A 16,737-nucleotide genomic window follows, 5' to 3' on the forward strand; every position below is an offset into this window, starting at 1 on the left:
CTGAAATGAATTTAAAAACAATTACACTTAAAATCCTTAAAAAGACTAAACTGTAAAACATGAAATCCAAAAAATTAAAAATATAATCGGTGAAAAAGACTTTTGAAAGAAAGTAAAAAAAAAAAAAAAAGCGTATTTTAGAAAGTAATGAAATAAAAGATCAAAACAAATCGTTTGTGATATCCCACGAAGTAGCAATATGTATTACTAATATTTCCAATGTATATTCTTCCTACTTTTTATGTATGTTGATTTTTGTACAAATATGAGATCATGGTCCAGACTTTCATAGCTTTTACATTAATATATGAATCTTAGTCTTCTATGCTCTTGAAGCTACACAGTATCAACCATGGGCATGTTATAGTTTAAGAATCTGCATTCTCCATATGCTGTAGTAATCATCTTTACATTTTATTTTTAAAAAAAAAGTCTTTCTTTTCTCTGATGAGAAAAGTAAGAATGTAGAGAATACATAAAAGCATAAAGAAGAAAACAAAGATATCACTAATCTTACCGGGCAGTAATAAGCTTTTATATATGTAACTGTGTGTATGTCTAATAGCCATCATATTATATATATTGCTTTGTAACCTCCTCCCTTTTCACTTAACATTGTGAAAAGTTTTCCATGTGAAATAAAGATCTATATCATCTATAGGGTGCTTACTTGCCTATTGTAAGACTGTACCATAAATAACTAACCTCCATTGTGAGACAGGAAGTTGTTTTTATTTCACTGTTATGAACAATGTTATCAGTGTCATGACATTGTTATAACATTATAAGTATGTTACAGTTTTGTTCTTAATACAAACTTTAATATTTTTGTTTTTCAACAGGTATTTGCATATGATCATTGTTTCTGGTCTATGGATGAATCTGTCAGAGAAAAGTATGCAGGTAAGAGTCCAGCATCCTATTAACTACTGATAATATAGAAAGGTGTTTTAATATTTTTCCTATAAAGTATCATAGTAGTATTTTGTGTAATTTTAGAAACTACGTAGAGAACTTCCTCCAGTCTTTGCTATTAGAGTTTTAATGTTGATTGGGAAATGGGAGATTCATGGTACACTGTTGTCGGTATAAGATGATAAAGTTAGATTAACAGGGCACACAGTTGAGGTTGTCTTACATGCATCCCTGGGCCTTACACACGACCATAGCATGCAGTAGCTACGTAGATTCCCTTAGATATTTGTAATATGGTCTAGAGAGGCAGCTTGGTGTAATGAAAGAACTCTAGCCAAGGAGGAAAGGAAACATTGAGCTTAATCCAAGCTCCACTCCTGTCTCTGACTTTCAGTAAATCACTTAGGCTTTCAGTGTCCCTTTTCACTCTTTTTTTTAATTATTTTTTTTATTTTTGGCTAAGGTGGGTCTTAGTTTCAGGATCTTTGTTGTGGCATGCAGGATCTTCGTTGTGGCATGTGGGATCTTTCATTGCGGCACGCAGGCTTTTCATTGTGGTGGGTGGGCTTCTCTCTAGTTGTGGTGCCAGGCTCCAGAGCAAGTGGGCTCTTTGTTGTGGCACGTGGGCTTCTCTCTAGGTGAGGCACATGGGCTCAGTAGTTGAGGCGTGAGGGCTCAGTTGCTCCATGGCACGTGGGATCTTAGTTCCCCGACCAGGGATCGAACTCGCATCCCCTGCATTGGAAGGTGGATTCTTAACCACTGGACCATCAGGGAAGTCCCCCTTTTCCCTCTTTAATGGAGAGGAATATGCCATATTCTCTCTAAATTTGCTCTGGGAGTCTATTCTTTTATTCTCCTCAGTGATGACTGTCTCAAGCTCCCCCCCTTTTTTTTTTTTCCTCTAAATTCTTATATATATTTATTTCTAACCTCTTAATTTTTTTTTTTTTTTTTTTTTTTTATTTATGGCTGCACTGGGTCTTCATTTCTGTGCGAGGGCTTTCTCTCGTTGCGGCAAGTGGGGACCACTCCTCATCGCGGTGCGCGGGCCTCTCACCATCATGGCCTCTCTTGCTGTGGAGCACAGGCTCCAGACGCGCAGGCTCAGCAATTGTGGCTCACGGGCCCAGTCGCTCCACGGCATGTGGGATCCTCCCAGACCAGGGCTCGAACCCGCGTCCCCTGCATTGGCAGGCAGACTCAACCACTGCGCCACCAGGGAAGCCCTCAAGCCCCTTTTCACTACAAGTTTAAGACTACAGTGACAGCCAAATTAAAAAAAAAAATCTAAAAAAAAAAAAGACTACAATGATAACCATATATTTCCTTTATTCCTAACTGCTTATGACACCCGTTTCTAAGCAATCTTTTAAATATTGGGTGTCGTATTGGCCTTTATCGTGAAAAACAGTAGTACTACAGCTGTTTCCAAAAGTTAAGGTTAACTTGGGCTGGCTGGCCCCATGATGACTCTAAGGATTGCTTCAGAATCAGAAGTGTGATGAGGATGAATTGATCTGGTAAATGAACTAGAAAGTGAGGCCTAATGGAATGCTGTTCATAGCGTTCAAAATGTAACAAGCATAAATAACAGCATCCAGTTCTTTCATATTATATTCAGGACCCAAAGAGGTTGAATAATTTGTCAAAGTCACATTTAGTTATTGACATATTTAATTTAGCCTGTGGAGGGGAATTGGACCCTACTATTTATGTCCATGGTTGAAAGCTAGAAGAAATGTCCCAGACCTTCCTCCCTCTCCCAGCTGGTATGTATTGTAGACCCTGTAATTTAACATTATCATTGAGGAAAAGGAGAGGGAATTGATATATATATGATTATTTTGAACTTTAGTACACACTGGATAAAGCATTGGCTGAGTGGTACATAGTTGAATTCAGGTCCACCTAGGTCCCAAGTATACATTTCAGATATTTATAATCATTGTTTATAAAATTAGCAGTTCATTGGGTTTTTTTTGGCCAGTGTTGATTCAAGTTCATATTATCAGGAACTTTTCACTCATTTTCTGTTATGTGCTAACTAGAAATAATCTGAAAGACATAAGCCTTTGGAAACATTCATCAAGTTTAAAAATCTTGTTTGGTAGATAAACAAGCTGAGAAAAAAGTGCATTTTTGAGAGTTTTGTTTGTTTTTTGTTTTTTTAATTGTTCATATGTAGTTTTGGCTTAAAACATCCTACCTTTTTCTCTGTCATTCTTTCAGGTCAAGATGATGTTTTCAAGTGCCTTGGGGAGAATATCCTTCAGAATGCTTTTGATGGCTACAATGCATGTATCTTTGCCTATGGACAGACTGGTAATTGTTAAATCATCTGTTTTTTTTAAAATAAAGATCCTAACAAAGAAAATACCAAAAAGAATACATATTGCTAGCAGCTTATCAGTTGTGATTGATAAAGGAGTGTTTTGACTTCTATACCTCTGTGGTCCACAGGAAAGAAATCTATTTAAAGTGAAGGAGTCACTTTTATAAGGGTATATATCATATAGCTTGTCCAATTGAAAACTATTCTTCATGGAAAAATGGTGATGATATTTTCAAGACTTGTTAGGACTATGAGTGATTTAATTTTTTCCTCTCTATTTTCCTGTGCTTTCTAAATTTTCTTTAATGAATATGTGTTTTTGGTACACAGGAGAAAATAATTTTGTAGTAGAAAAAGAAGATGACTGATTTCTACACTGTTGCCAAAGGGTAGTGGTCGTAAGTTAATTTGCTCTGGGGCCTGTAGGGATAACGTACATTTTTTATGCTATGATCAGTGGTTGGAAGCAGGCACATAATATTCATCATGTGGATCTTTCCAGTTCAATTTTAGGAAAGTATTCCGACCTCACAATTTTTCAGTCATTTTAGGTCTTTTTTTTTTTTTTTTCCTTAAGTATGATGATAGTTAAAGAAGGTTTTTATTTTCTTCCTAAAGGATGTGTACTTTTGACTTCTACATGTATAATTGGAAAGCTTCTCTACTTACTAGTGTCATCATTATATTTGGGTATATTCCTTATTTGGGGCATTTTGCTAAGTGCTAGGATTTTATTATGAGCAATGGAAAGAGGGCTGTGTATTTTAAACTTCTCAAGGAGACAGTAATAACTATGATTTCCATTTTTTTAGGATCTGGAAAATCTTACACCATGATGGGCACAGCTGACCAACCTGGATTAATCCCAAGACTTTGCAGTGGACTCTTTGAACGAACCCAGAAAGAGGAAAACGAAGAGCAGAGTTTTAAAGTAGAAGTGTCCTATATGGAAATTTACAATGAAAAAGTTAGAGACCTTCTTGATCCCAAAGGGTAAATGACTTTGAGACTTTAATGTTGTGGTATCATGGACTAAAACAGACTTAATAAGTTGGCTTAAGTGAAATGTTTTATACTGAACTTGAGTAGAGAGTTATTTTTCTAGTTTTTAGTTATATTAAGGGGTTTCCTGCAACCAGTTCTGGGCTTTTGAACTAGGGCTGAGATGGGGCAGGGAAGCATGGTTGAGCAGCATGTATTTGGGTTATACCGTCTCTTTCACATTTATCCAAAAGCACAAACAAAAAATACGTATTGATAGTTAAGTTACTGAGTATCAGTATAACTGGTATCCTTAATCAAGTAGAGTGTTTTTTGTTTGTTTTAAACCAAGAAATTTCGAATGGAATTCATCTGTTTGCAGATGAATTGTGACATTGTGACATAATCAGAAATAGTGAAACCTGGACTTCAAGATAGTTCATTTTCATGGTTCTCAAGGGGAAAAAGTGTCCAGTTTTATAGCATAGGCTTTGAAAGAGAAGTGTCTTAAAAGTATTAGAAAGCCTTCAAGAATGCAGTCCTCAGTCTGCAGTCATAACTGAAGCTAATGAGGAAGATAAGGGGTATCTGAGGAAATTTGTGCATTGCCCAGAGTTCTCTGAGTTCAGATTTTACAGAAGTGCAACAATGGAGAGAAAGAAACAGATAAAAACCACAGCCTGTGGCTTATTGCTGTAAGAGCAGTATTTGGAAGGTCAAAGAGCCACGTGAGTTGAAGCTTATAGAAAGCGCGGAGGACGGCGAGGGCGCATCTAGTTATGTTGGGATGAAGAGGACGATCCAGGAAAGCTGGTCTCAGAAGCAGTGGGTCACAGTGGCCCTCAATCAAGAGAAAACTAAACCTGTCAGCTCCTCACCCGCATCTGTTTTCTTTAGCAAAGATAATGATCTGCAGGCCTTTCATATGAGGCTGAATTGGCCCTTAGTGTTTCTTCCCTTTTTTTTTTTGGCCGTGCCGCGCAGCTTGCAGGGTCTTAATTCCCCGACCGGGGATCTAACCTGGGCCCCTGGACCGCGAGGGAATTTCCGGCACTTAGTGTTTGTTTGTTTGTTTGTTTTATTTTTGGCTGTGTTGGGTCTTCGTTGCAGCACGCGGGCTTCTCATTGCGGTGGCTTCTCCTGTTGCGGAGCATGGGCTCTAAGTGCGCGGGCTTCAGTAGTTGTGGCACGCGGACTCAGTAGTTGTGGCTCGTGGGCTCTAGAGCACAGGCTCAGTAGTTGTGGCGCACAGGCTTAGTTGCTTCGTGGCATGTGGGATCTTCCCGGACCAGGGATTGAACCCGCATCCCCTGCATTGGCAGGCGGATTCTTAACCACTGCACCACCGGGGAAGCCCCCGGCACTTAGTGGGTTTTTTTGGGGTTTTTTTTTTTTTTTTTTTTTTTTATTTTAATTTTTGGCTGCATTGGGTGGGTCTTCATTGCTGTGCGCGGGCTTTCTCTAACAGTGGTGAGCGGGGGCTACTCTTGGTTGCAGTGTGCTGGCTTTTCATTGCAGTGGCTTCTCTTGTTGCAGAGCACGGGCTCTAGGTGCGCGGGCTTCAGTAGTTGTGGCTCACGGGCTGTAGAGCGCAGGCTCAGTAGTTGTGGCGCACAGGCTTATTTGCTCCGTGGCATGTGGGATCTTCCCGGACCAGGGCTCAAACCCCAGTCCTCTGCATTGGCAGGCGGATTCTTAACCACTGCGCCACCAGGGAAGCCCCACTTAGTGTTTTTATACAGAACTTTACTTAACGTTTATCGAGTGATCACTGTATGCCAGGCATTATGCAGTCATAGATGAAGAGCTCAGTGTGGACAGAATGGGAGTTTTGGAAACAAATAGTTATGAATCAATGCAGTAATGCTTTTAAATCATGAAGGAGGCTCACACAAAATAGGTGAGAGCAAAGAGGGAGTGACTGTCTTTGCCCGGAGGAGAAGGGAAGATTCCACAGAGAGTGCTTGATGAATTTGTACTGAGTAGGAATTTGTCCACTGAGAAGCTGGGTGGGAACGATTCAGGCATACGGGACAGCCTGTGCCAGAGCATGGAGGTGTGGAGAAATCAGAGGTTTTGAAAGTGACTCAGCTGTCCAATGGGGCTAGAGGGCAGTATGCACAGATGTTGAAACAGGGAACCAGAGGAAGTCCAGAGGGAGGAAGGTTGTGGCCTAGGTACCCACATCTTGCTAAAAATTGTGCCCCTGTACTTTTTCTGGCTCTGCCTTGAATCCTTTTTCTTGCACCTTCATTTCTGTGAAAAGCATCACTTTCTTTGAGATCCCAGAAATTCCTACTCTTTCCAGAAATTCTTAGCTGACTTCATTCTCATGTTTTATATTCCACAGTGCTTGTGTAAATAGCTTGAACTTTACTATCTACAATTTGCTAATAGTCTTTAGTAATATCTTATATGTTTGTCTTGTGTATAGTTTAGTAATTGACAGCATGGGCTTTGGAATCACCTGGCTCTGGATCTAGGTCCTCTACTTGTTACCTATTGGGCAAGGCAAGTTCCTTATGCTTTCTTGGCCTCATTTGTATAGAAGGGATGATAACGTTACATAATATCTCAGAGGGCTGTTGTGAAGATAGACTGGGTTGATAGACCTGAGGTCTTAGAACATTTACTGGCACATAGTAAGTGCTCAATAAGTGTTAGCTGTTGTTGTCTCCTCCATGAAAGTTTCTCGAGGATTTTTGTAGCGTTTCTGAAGAGCCAAAGTGAATGGATTAAAAACTCTGAAGGTGATGCCTTTTCAGCGAAAGATTATTTGAGAGAAACTAGTTATTTTATTCAAGTACTGATCTTATTAATTCACCGCCTACTATGTGTAGTAATATAATTGTTTTACTCAAGAGATAATGCAGTATACACTGTCTTTAAGAAAAAGGGAAATATGAAAGGAAAAAAGTTGTAATAGTTCTGATCTTTGGATATATTCTAAGTCGAATATTCTATATGTATTTTATATACAGTTTTATAGTAGTAAGTAAAGTTTTGGTGGTTGATCCTAGGGTACTGTAAGATTCCAAATCATTAGAAAATAATAAGTTACATAAAACAAGAATCACTTGTAATCTCACCATCAATAAATACTCTTTTAAAAAATTGTAATGTTTAGGGAATTCTCTGGTGGTCCAGTGGTTAGGACATGGCGCTTTCACTGCTGTGTTCCGGGTTCAATCCCTGGGCAGGGAACTAAGATCCTGTAAGCCACACAGCGCAGTCAAAAAAAAAAAATTGTAATGTTTAGATTTTTTGAAGAGCTTTTTTGACATAGAATCAGTCATCAACAAATATTCTTAATATTTTTTGATTGATATCATTAAGTATGCTATATGCTGTAGGTTTCTGGCAGGTGCCCTCTACTGGTTTTATTAGTTCCTTGTTTGTAAGAGGTTTATTTACTTTTTTTAAATCATGAATGAGTATTTAATTTTATTGAATCATTTTTCAGTTTGTTGAAATCATTTATGTATGAAATGATCATGTATTTTTTTTTCCCTCTTTAGTCTATCATTGTGGTAAAGAGCATGAATCTTTTTTCAATGTTAAAATAACCTAGCAGCCCTGGGACAGTCCAACTTTATGTTTTTAAATCACGGTTAGATTCAGCCTGTTGTCTTTATTTTTGTCTGTTTATATTTGTTTGTCTTTATTCATGACTGAGATTTGTCTGTAGTTTTCCTTCTTTTGCACAGTTAACATTTATTGAGTTTCTGCTCTTTGTGCCACATCCTGTGATCTGACAAGTAGATTGTTTGTATTTATTTGACTCTGCATTCTTTGTGGTAGTAGACATCCCACAGTGTACCCTTTTGAGTGAAGTGATATTTTACCACATTATGAAGTTTTTCTTACTAGTCAAGATCTTAAGTTTTGGTTTAAATTCTTCTGGGATCAAGTCTGTTTGTTCTATTTACGTGGGATCTTTGTTGAATTCAGTATATATTTTTATGGAGCACGACTGAGTCCTTTCAAACAGGTAATTGTTTAAAAATTGATTCTTTTGTTTTTACTGAACAGAAGCCGTCAAACGTTAAGAGTCAGAGAGCACAGTGTGTTGGGACCCTATGTCGATGGACTTTCTAAACTGGCTGTCACAGGCTACAAGGTAACAACATCCTTTATGTGAACTACTAAAATTCCCTGTAGCAAATTTTTTGTTGTTGAATTTTTGTTGTGATCTTTTTGTTGTTGAATTTTTGTTGTTGAATTTTGTTGTGATCTTTTTCTGAAATAAAAAAAAAATTATGATAGCATCACTTAATAAGTCACAAAAATAGTTTGTAATAAAGTTACAAAAATATTAAAAAGCTTTGGGTCAGTTTAATTTTGAGAGAAGGTATACATATTTGCAAGGCATACCTATTCATCTATTGTGAGACACATTTTTTCCATTTTTCTGAGCTCTAAAATTGTGGTATTCCTTACGATTGTATCTTAAAATGATAAATGGCAGTATTTTTTTCTTCTGTAGTAGTACATAAAATAATGATGTTGCTTATGATTTTGTTGATTTAGTGAAATAAAATATGAGCTGAGTAGTTGGAATTCAAAGCCTGTTTCTAATTTGAGAGAATCACTCATTTACCTTCAGTTACTAGTTCTCTTCATTTTCAAACTTCACAGTTATGCTTTGTGTGAATCCATTAGGCTTTCCTCGTTGGGGAAATGGGGGTAGGGTGAGCTGTGATGTAATATACATTGAATTAAGAGTCAGAGACTGTTGATCTGGTGACAGTCTTCTCATATGACTCCTATATGACTCTGGATTGTTTACTCTATCTCACCAAGCCTCTTTGTCCTAATTTTTAGAATGGAAATTAGCTTTATTGTCTTGACTGTCTTTTGAGGTAGATTCATTAGTTCCTTTGTTCATTAATCACATTCTATCATTTGGTCAACGATACTTCATTTGGTAAACATTACTTACTTCATTTAGTAAACATTTATTGAATACCTGTTATATGCCAGGCATTGTGCTAAGTGCTGAAGAAATAAAAAAAATGAATGAGGTGGTCCATTTCCTCAAGATGCTTACAGATGTTATAAAGGTATTATAAAACAACATGATTTTAAGTGCAGTGAGAGATGCATTGTTCAGGATTCATGGTAGTTTGGAGGAGGAGTACCTGACTTAAATGGATATGTAGCTGTCCAGGGAGGGTGGTATCCAGGAAAGCTTCCTGGAGGAGATCAAATGAGATAGTGCATGTGAAAAGTCTTAGAAAACTCTACGGTATCATATACATGTTAGGTATTGTTGTTTTAATAATGATATTTGAGAGCTTATTTTTGCAACAGTGGAGAGAGATCGAGATTTTTTTGAGAGCTCAGAGAGATTGGAAAGTATAAAAAGACATTTTATTCAAAAAATTAAAAGATTCAATAAAGAGTTTTATGTAGGAGACAACAGATTAAAGACCAATGAATGTCTAGATGATTAGAGACCACTGAATAAATGTAGGTTAGGGACTTCCCTGGTGGCGCAGTGGTTAAGAATCCGCCTGCCAATGCAGGGAACACGGGTTCAAGTCCTGGTCTGGGAGGATCCCACATGCCGCAGAGCAGCTAAGCCTGTACACTGCAACTACTGAGCCTGCGCTCGAGAGCCCGCGAGCCACAACTACTGAGCGTGCGTGCCACAACTACTGAGCCCGCACGCCACAACTACTAGAGACCAAGCTCCGCAACAAGAGAAGCCACCCCAGTGAGAAACCCGTGCACCTCAACGAACAGTAGCCCCCGCTTGCCGCAACTTAGAGAAAGCGTGCACGCAGCAATGAAGACCCAACGCAGCCAAAAATAAATAAATAAATAAATAAATTTAAAAAAACACAAAAAACCAAACATTTATTTTAAAAAAATGTAGGCTAAGTAGAATACAGCTTTTTCATTAAGTGTCAGGATTGTAAGATTTAATGGATCTAAAATGGATTTGGAACAAATCTAGAAAATTGTAAATTGTACATTTTGTTGTTTTTCCATTCTGGTGCCAACTTCTACCTCTTTTTGCAACATTTTTACTTTGAGGCTTTTTATGTATCATGCTGAATTTGTCCTTAAATGTTATTCTTTTTCATTTATATAGGAAAATAGAATCTTATGATTTTCAAAGTTTTTCATATATATGTGTCAGTTAGGATTATGTTTGGCTGCATATAACCGAAAAAAATATAACAGGACTTAAGTTCTTTGGAATATGAATTATTATCTGTTTTGTTCCTATGTATCCTCAGTATCTTAAAATGTACCTTAAAATGTACCTACTACCTTGTAGTAGATGCTTTCCGTATATATTAGAGTGAACAAATGAATGAATGGTGAGAGGGCTGGTATGGCGACTCCAAAGCTGCTGTTAGGATCTAGGTTCCTTCCCGCTTTCCACATAGAGCCAGGTCTTTAGTAATGCCCTTATTCTCATAGTTCAGGATGGCTCAGAACCAGCTTGTGATAGTGTGCCTACTCCCTTTAAGGTGAATTCCCAGGTGACTTTTTGTCTCATTCGCTCAAAGTTAGTCATATCGCCAGGCTGAGTTGCAAGGGCATCTGGGAAGTGCAGTCTCTTAGTTCCGCTGCAGTGTGCTCAGCTAAAGATGGGGTTCCTTTACTGGAAACGAGGAGGCTGGATAAAGGAAGGCAACTAGTACACTCTCTCACAAGTACAATCTATCTTTCTTGTTCCTCATTAAAATCCTTGTAAGGTAGATGATGTCATAGCTGTATTGTTATTTATGAAACTAGATTTCAGACTGCTTAAGTAACTGTTTTAGAGCTTATAACATTAAAAAAAAAAAAACAAAGATCCCATGATCTTTCGAGTGTATCATGCCGTCTCTGTTTTAGTTATAATGGCAATGAAGTAGTGAATCTGTGCAGAAAATTAGTCTCTTGATGTCCTCATTTTTAAAAACAGGTCTGGTAAGATATACACCAATGCGGTGATGTAGTGCTATGCCTGTGTGAAGGGGTTACAAATTATTTTTGTTTGCTGTTTGTTTATACAATCTAATTTGATTTAACAATTAATTTCTATTACTATAATTAAATAAGCTAAAGTTTTTCAGATTTCTAGATGAGATGAGGATTGGCATGGCATGTTTGTCCATCTTGTGGGACTTCAACATGTAGCTTCTAAACTTTTCTAATTCTTGGTCAGAGCTGCCACTTTATTCTGCACCTACAGTAAATAATGTATTTTTTTTTGAGTTTTCAGAGATAGTACTGGCTATTGTACTCTATGAGGCATAATATTCATCGAGAAACAGAATGTAAACTCCAAATGTGGTTGACTAAGTAGTGAAACTTGGAATGCATTTCGTAGTATAGCAGAGTTTTAATGTTTATTAGATAATGAAATGTGTGTCTATGACTTGTTTCCACTTAGGATATTGAATCTTTGATGTCTGAAGGTAACAAATCTCGTACAGTTGCTGCAACCAACATGAATGAGGAGAGCAGCCGATCACATGCAGTCTTCAAAATCACCCTCACACACACTTTATATGATGTGAAGTCCGGGGTAGGTGTTCAGATACATGACCTTTTTTTTTTTTTTTTTTTAATTTCTAAAGTGGATCATGGTTTATCTTATTCCCTTCAGGTGTTAGATGACTTAAAGTCTTAGCCAAGCATGTGTATCAATTAGGACTCGGGACAAGAAACAGAAGCCACTCTAGGTAAACAGAAAGGGATTTAATAGAGGGAATTGGATGATTACAGAGTTGTTGGTACACCTTCTGAGGAGTGATTTCTAGACTAAATCTCTAGGAATAACCTCCAGAAGAGCACAGATCTCATCCAGCGAGGATGGTACTGCCCCTGAGGCCACCCCCAGACCTGTGAGTTCCAGGCACTCCCCAGAGCTGTGATCCAGGATACAGGAGTCAGTGAGGCCACCTTCTCAGAGCCCTGGAAGTTGGAGAATGTGAGCTGGGATGCTTTTTTAGGAAAACTCATATATCCACACTCCTGCTTGCCAGCAGAAAAAAGCCAAAATGGGTGAGGGGGATGACCTCTACTTTGTTTCTGCCTTCTAAATCTTAAGCAAGAATATGCGATTGACAGAACCTAAGTCACATCCTGAGCCTTGGCTGCAATGGAGTCTGAGAAATGTAGGTTTTAGCTCTCTACCCTCTCCAAATAAAGGAAGTTGGAACAGAAGTTATACAAGCTGATGGCCCATAGTCTCTGCCACAGCATTTTTTGAGCTTTAAACTCTGATGGCAAACTGTATAAGCTAATAATACTCTAGCTGATTTAGTGGAGTTTCTTTTGAAGTGTTACCTTCTGCTAAACAGCTAAGTGTTAGAAGGAGTAAGTTATACTGGGGAACTTGTACTATAAGATTCTAGATTTGTAGAATAATTTTTTGAGCATTTGGACTTGAAGCTTATGAAAAATAACAGAGCCAGAGATGTGTATGGTTCTATCACACTGAAAACTTCTGTGTTGGCTCATACATTTGTGCTTTCCCTCTTACTTTTTATGTGAACTTTTGCATATTTTATTACTACCCTCCAGCGAATCAATTTCAAATACCAGAAGCTAAAATGATCACCCTGGCAAAGTGCTGTATTTTGGCAAGATTTTCATTTGCTGAGAGCATATTTTTCTTCTTTTACCATCACAGCAAGATTAGTGCAACGACAAAAAGTTCTTTGTTTTCTATTTCCTTTTCAGCATAAAACAAAAAACATACTGACTTTTTTTTTTTTTTTAAACCAAAAGTACTTTTGATTTGGGAAGCTTAATACCCTTTTGTTAGCAACATGTTTATTTATGGAAATAAATATAAATGTATATTTTAAAGGAAAGTTTAAAAAAGTGATCCAGTCTATAGATTTTGGCATTGCTTTCCCACATTTCTTACATTGCTGCTCAAGTATAAAATATCTGTTATGTGTGTGATTTGATAATTGAACATTTTTGATAAAGGAAAATGTCAGTATGTATAATATCTTAACTAGAAAAATACGTAAATTTAATACCTGAAATTATGAAACAAGGGAATTATTATATGAATAATATGAAAAATTTTAGAAAACATTGGGTCTTTGAGGGATCCTTCTGTTGTATAAAAGTCAGATTTTTTTGTATCATAAGAAATTCAAATATTTTCCCTCAGGATTATTGGTAAATATATATGAAATTTTAAGCATGGTTTCACATATTAAAATTTATACCTTATGAATAGTGCTTTTGTATACTTCTCTAAGAAGATTTTGTTGGGTTCCCTTCAAAATGTATCATATTGGGGGGCACTGTTTTGTTTTGAGATAGTTCTCTGTCTGGATTCGTAGTTGTGTATAATTTTGTGTGTATCTACTGCTAGATTGTGTAGTTTTCTTACACTGTTCTGTAGCAGCACAAATTAACTTTAAAATAACAATAAATATGCTTTAATAAAGGATTTAGATAATAAACTCATTCAGTAGAGATGTATCACTTTCTGAATTCTGTAACTGTTTGTTAATATTTGTCGATTTGCTTCCTAGACATCTGGAGAGAAAGTGGGCAAGCTGAGCTTGGTTGATTTAGCCGGCAGCGAGCGAGCGACGAAAACGGGAGCGGCAGGTGACAGGCTGAAGGAGGGCAGCAACATTAACAAGTAAGTTGTCCAGAAGCCTGCCTCTGTTGCTTCAGTGACTTAGTAGCCAAAAGGGGGAACTTTTGTATTTACTGAAAGAATAGGATTCTGGAATGACTGAGGCTATAAAGAATAAATAGTGTAGAATTTTTTTTCATAGATATTTTTTAAGGGCCCGAGCATGTTTTATGTTTTGTTGAGAGGTCTGCTGGGGCTGAGGAGCACAACCTCAGTCAAGTCCAAGGTTTCCCAAGGGCAGCCCTATTGAGGTTCGGGGCCAGGGAATTCTTTGTCCCAGGGAGTGGTCCTATGCCTCGTAGGATGTTTCGTGGCATCCCTGACCTCTACCCACTAGATGGCGGCAGTACCTGCCATCTCTCTCCCCAACCCGAGTTGTGACAACGTAGATTATCTCCAGATACGGCCAGCTGCTCCCTGTGGGGACATAGTCACCCTCCAGTTGAGAGCCACTGGTCTAAGCTATAGAAACAAACAAAGATAATCGGAGTATCAGAGTCCAGCTGTGGATCTTGGCGTGGGTGTCACTGTCTGAACAAACAATAACGCGTGCTGGCTACATCGGGCTTTCCTTTTTATGACAGCTGTGGTGCTTATTTATACCAAGATTTTACTTTACAAAGTAATATTTTGTGCACCAAGTCCTTCATATGGTTACACATTTTCTTACCTTAAGCTAAATTGTTAGCCCCTTGGGGGCAGGAATCTTTTCCATCCTTGTGGCTCCCAGAAGGACACATTGCGAGACAGTCATCAGTAACCAGCTGGAGATCATAGAACACCATCATCCAGATGCTACGCTATTATTTATTTATATATATATATGAATGGTTTTGCCTTATACTATGTTTTAGTTAATCGTATTGTGTTTGTGGCATCCTTTCTTAAAGATATGTGGTATTTATGTCATTATCTTGACCTAATGGTTTACAGCTGACATTTTTTTTTTTTTTACAAAAATGAAAAAAAAAATTGAACTAAGCAATTTTATAGCTTACAGTAGTATTAGAGGGATATCAGCGTTTAGAGTTTATGTGTTCTTAACCTGAGCAGCAAAATGCTGACAACAGTGCTGTTCTCGTGCCGGTACAAAGGCATCTTGATGTTCAGTCTTTGTGCTAAAATGTGACATTTGATATACTCAGGTTTTTACGATTATTACGGTTTGTTGCACCATGCAGGTCCCTCACAACCCTCGGTCTGGTTATCTCAGCCCTAGCAGATCAGGGTGCTGGCAAAAACAAGAATAAATTTGTTCCATATCGTGACTCAGTTCTCACTTGGCTGCTCAAAGTAAGTTTTTTTCCCCCCTTTCTGGGATGCTCTTGGTGGTTGGTAAAAAGGAAGACTAAAGAGTAGACTATTAATTTCTTCCAATTATAATTTCCTACATCAGTGTTCAAATTTATAATCATTAGACTCTTACATGATAGTCCTAATTTTAATGGATTAAGCATGGGTTTCTTCCTGATTCACCAGGACCCGGAAGCAGGGGGGTTTGCGGTGCACCGAATCGCACAATCGCCTCTGAGATTTGGGGACTAGACCAGGACCTGGTGCTGATCTGATAGCTGAGCGCGTCATAGGAAAGGGGTTTCCACTGTGTTCCAGACCCAGCTGGACTGCTCCATCCTCCTCACAGACTCCTTTTGTTTGATGGACATTTTGGACCTTCTTTTTCTGTTTAACTTCCAGACTACTCATGATCATTTTAATTTGCTTTCAGCTGCTTAAAGCTGTTGTTAAAAGATAGAGTAGAGCACACAGTCATTCACTGGTTAATTGATTCAGCATGAATGAGAGAAATGGAAATGAGAAAGAAAAAGCCTGTATGAAGCGCTGTGAGGAGGATGTAAGGAAACGCTGGACACTCCTTGCCCTGTAATCACTCAGAGTCTAGTAAGGGAGAGAAGTTGTGTACACAGAATACTATAGCACGAGTTGGTGATTCCATGAGAGAGGAGAAAATGGCATGTAATAGGAGTTTGGTGAAGAGAGAGACTATTTCCAGGTTTCTTCTAGTCTTTCAAGATTCCCTTTGGTCTTGATAGAGCTGATGTGGTGGATTGGGTATTGGACTGGGAGTTAGAGGATATCAAATCTAGTGACAATTTAACTCCTTATAAAGTTGCCAACCCGGAACAAAATATTTTACCTAATGCTCTTTTAAAAAATGTTTTTAAAATGGAAAAATAATTTTGTGAGCCCTGTTTAGTTTCGTTATGGCTTATTTTCTCAGCGATCAAAAATTTATTGAATACCTGTTACTCACTGTGCTAGTGGTTGAGCATGTAAAGATGAGTTAAGCGCAGGCAGCTTAGTAGAGAACACAGCTTCTGAGTTATTCCATGACATGTTTAGAGAACCGTGTTTGTAAAGGGAGTAGGGTTTTCTCCTAGTTTCTACACCCTCTCAAAGGCTTTACTAGTATTCAACTTTACTTTCTAAAACTCTACACAGTGTTTGAGCATGCTTTATTAAGTGAAATTTGCCGCAGTAGAAAATCAGGTAGCTTACTTCCTTTGGCCAAAATGCAATAAAAGTAGAAATTTAAAACAAAAGAATAGGGACTTCCTTGGTGACACAGAGGTTAAGAATCCGCCTGCCAATGCAGAGGACGTGGGTTCGAGCCCTGGTCTGGGAAGATCCCACATGCCGCAGAGCAACTAAGCCTGTGCGCCACAACTACTGAGCCTGCCCTCTAGAGCCCGCAAGCCACAACTACTGAGCCCGCTCGCCTAGAGCCCGTGCTCCGCAACAAGAGAAGCCACCACAATGAGAAGCCCGCGTGCAGCAACAAAGACCCAACACAGCCAAAAATAAATAAATAAATATAACAAAAAAAACAAAACAAAAGGATAAACAAAATTTGATGATTAAAAACCACTTG

General features: G+C 38.1%; 1 protein-coding gene across 4 annotated transcripts in view; it reads left to right on the plus strand.

Annotated features, from left to right (window-relative positions):
• Nucleotides 1–16,737, plus strand: part of KIF13B (kinesin family member 13B) — a 190,946-nt gene that overhangs the window by 65,417 nt on the left and 108,792 nt on the right. For all 4 annotated transcript variants that reach the window (XM_057547830.1, XM_057547831.1, XM_057547832.1 and 1 more), the window contains exons 4-10: nt 843–903; nt 3,148–3,240; nt 4,063–4,243; nt 8,264–8,351; nt 11,628–11,762; nt 13,738–13,850; nt 15,029–15,140. In XM_057547830.1, coding sequence (XP_057403813.1) covers nt 843–903; nt 3,148–3,240; nt 4,063–4,243; nt 8,264–8,351; nt 11,628–11,762; nt 13,738–13,850; nt 15,029–15,140 — 783 coding nt within the window. The remainder of the gene's footprint in view (nt 1–842; nt 904–3,147; nt 3,241–4,062; nt 4,244–8,263; nt 8,352–11,627; nt 11,763–13,737; nt 13,851–15,028; nt 15,141–16,737) is intronic.

This window comes from Balaenoptera acutorostrata, chromosome 6, assembly GCF_949987535.1.
Source record: "Balaenoptera acutorostrata chromosome 6, mBalAcu1.1, whole genome shotgun sequence".
Classification (NCBI taxonomy): Eukaryota; Metazoa; Chordata; class Mammalia; order Artiodactyla; family Balaenopteridae; genus Balaenoptera; species Balaenoptera acutorostrata.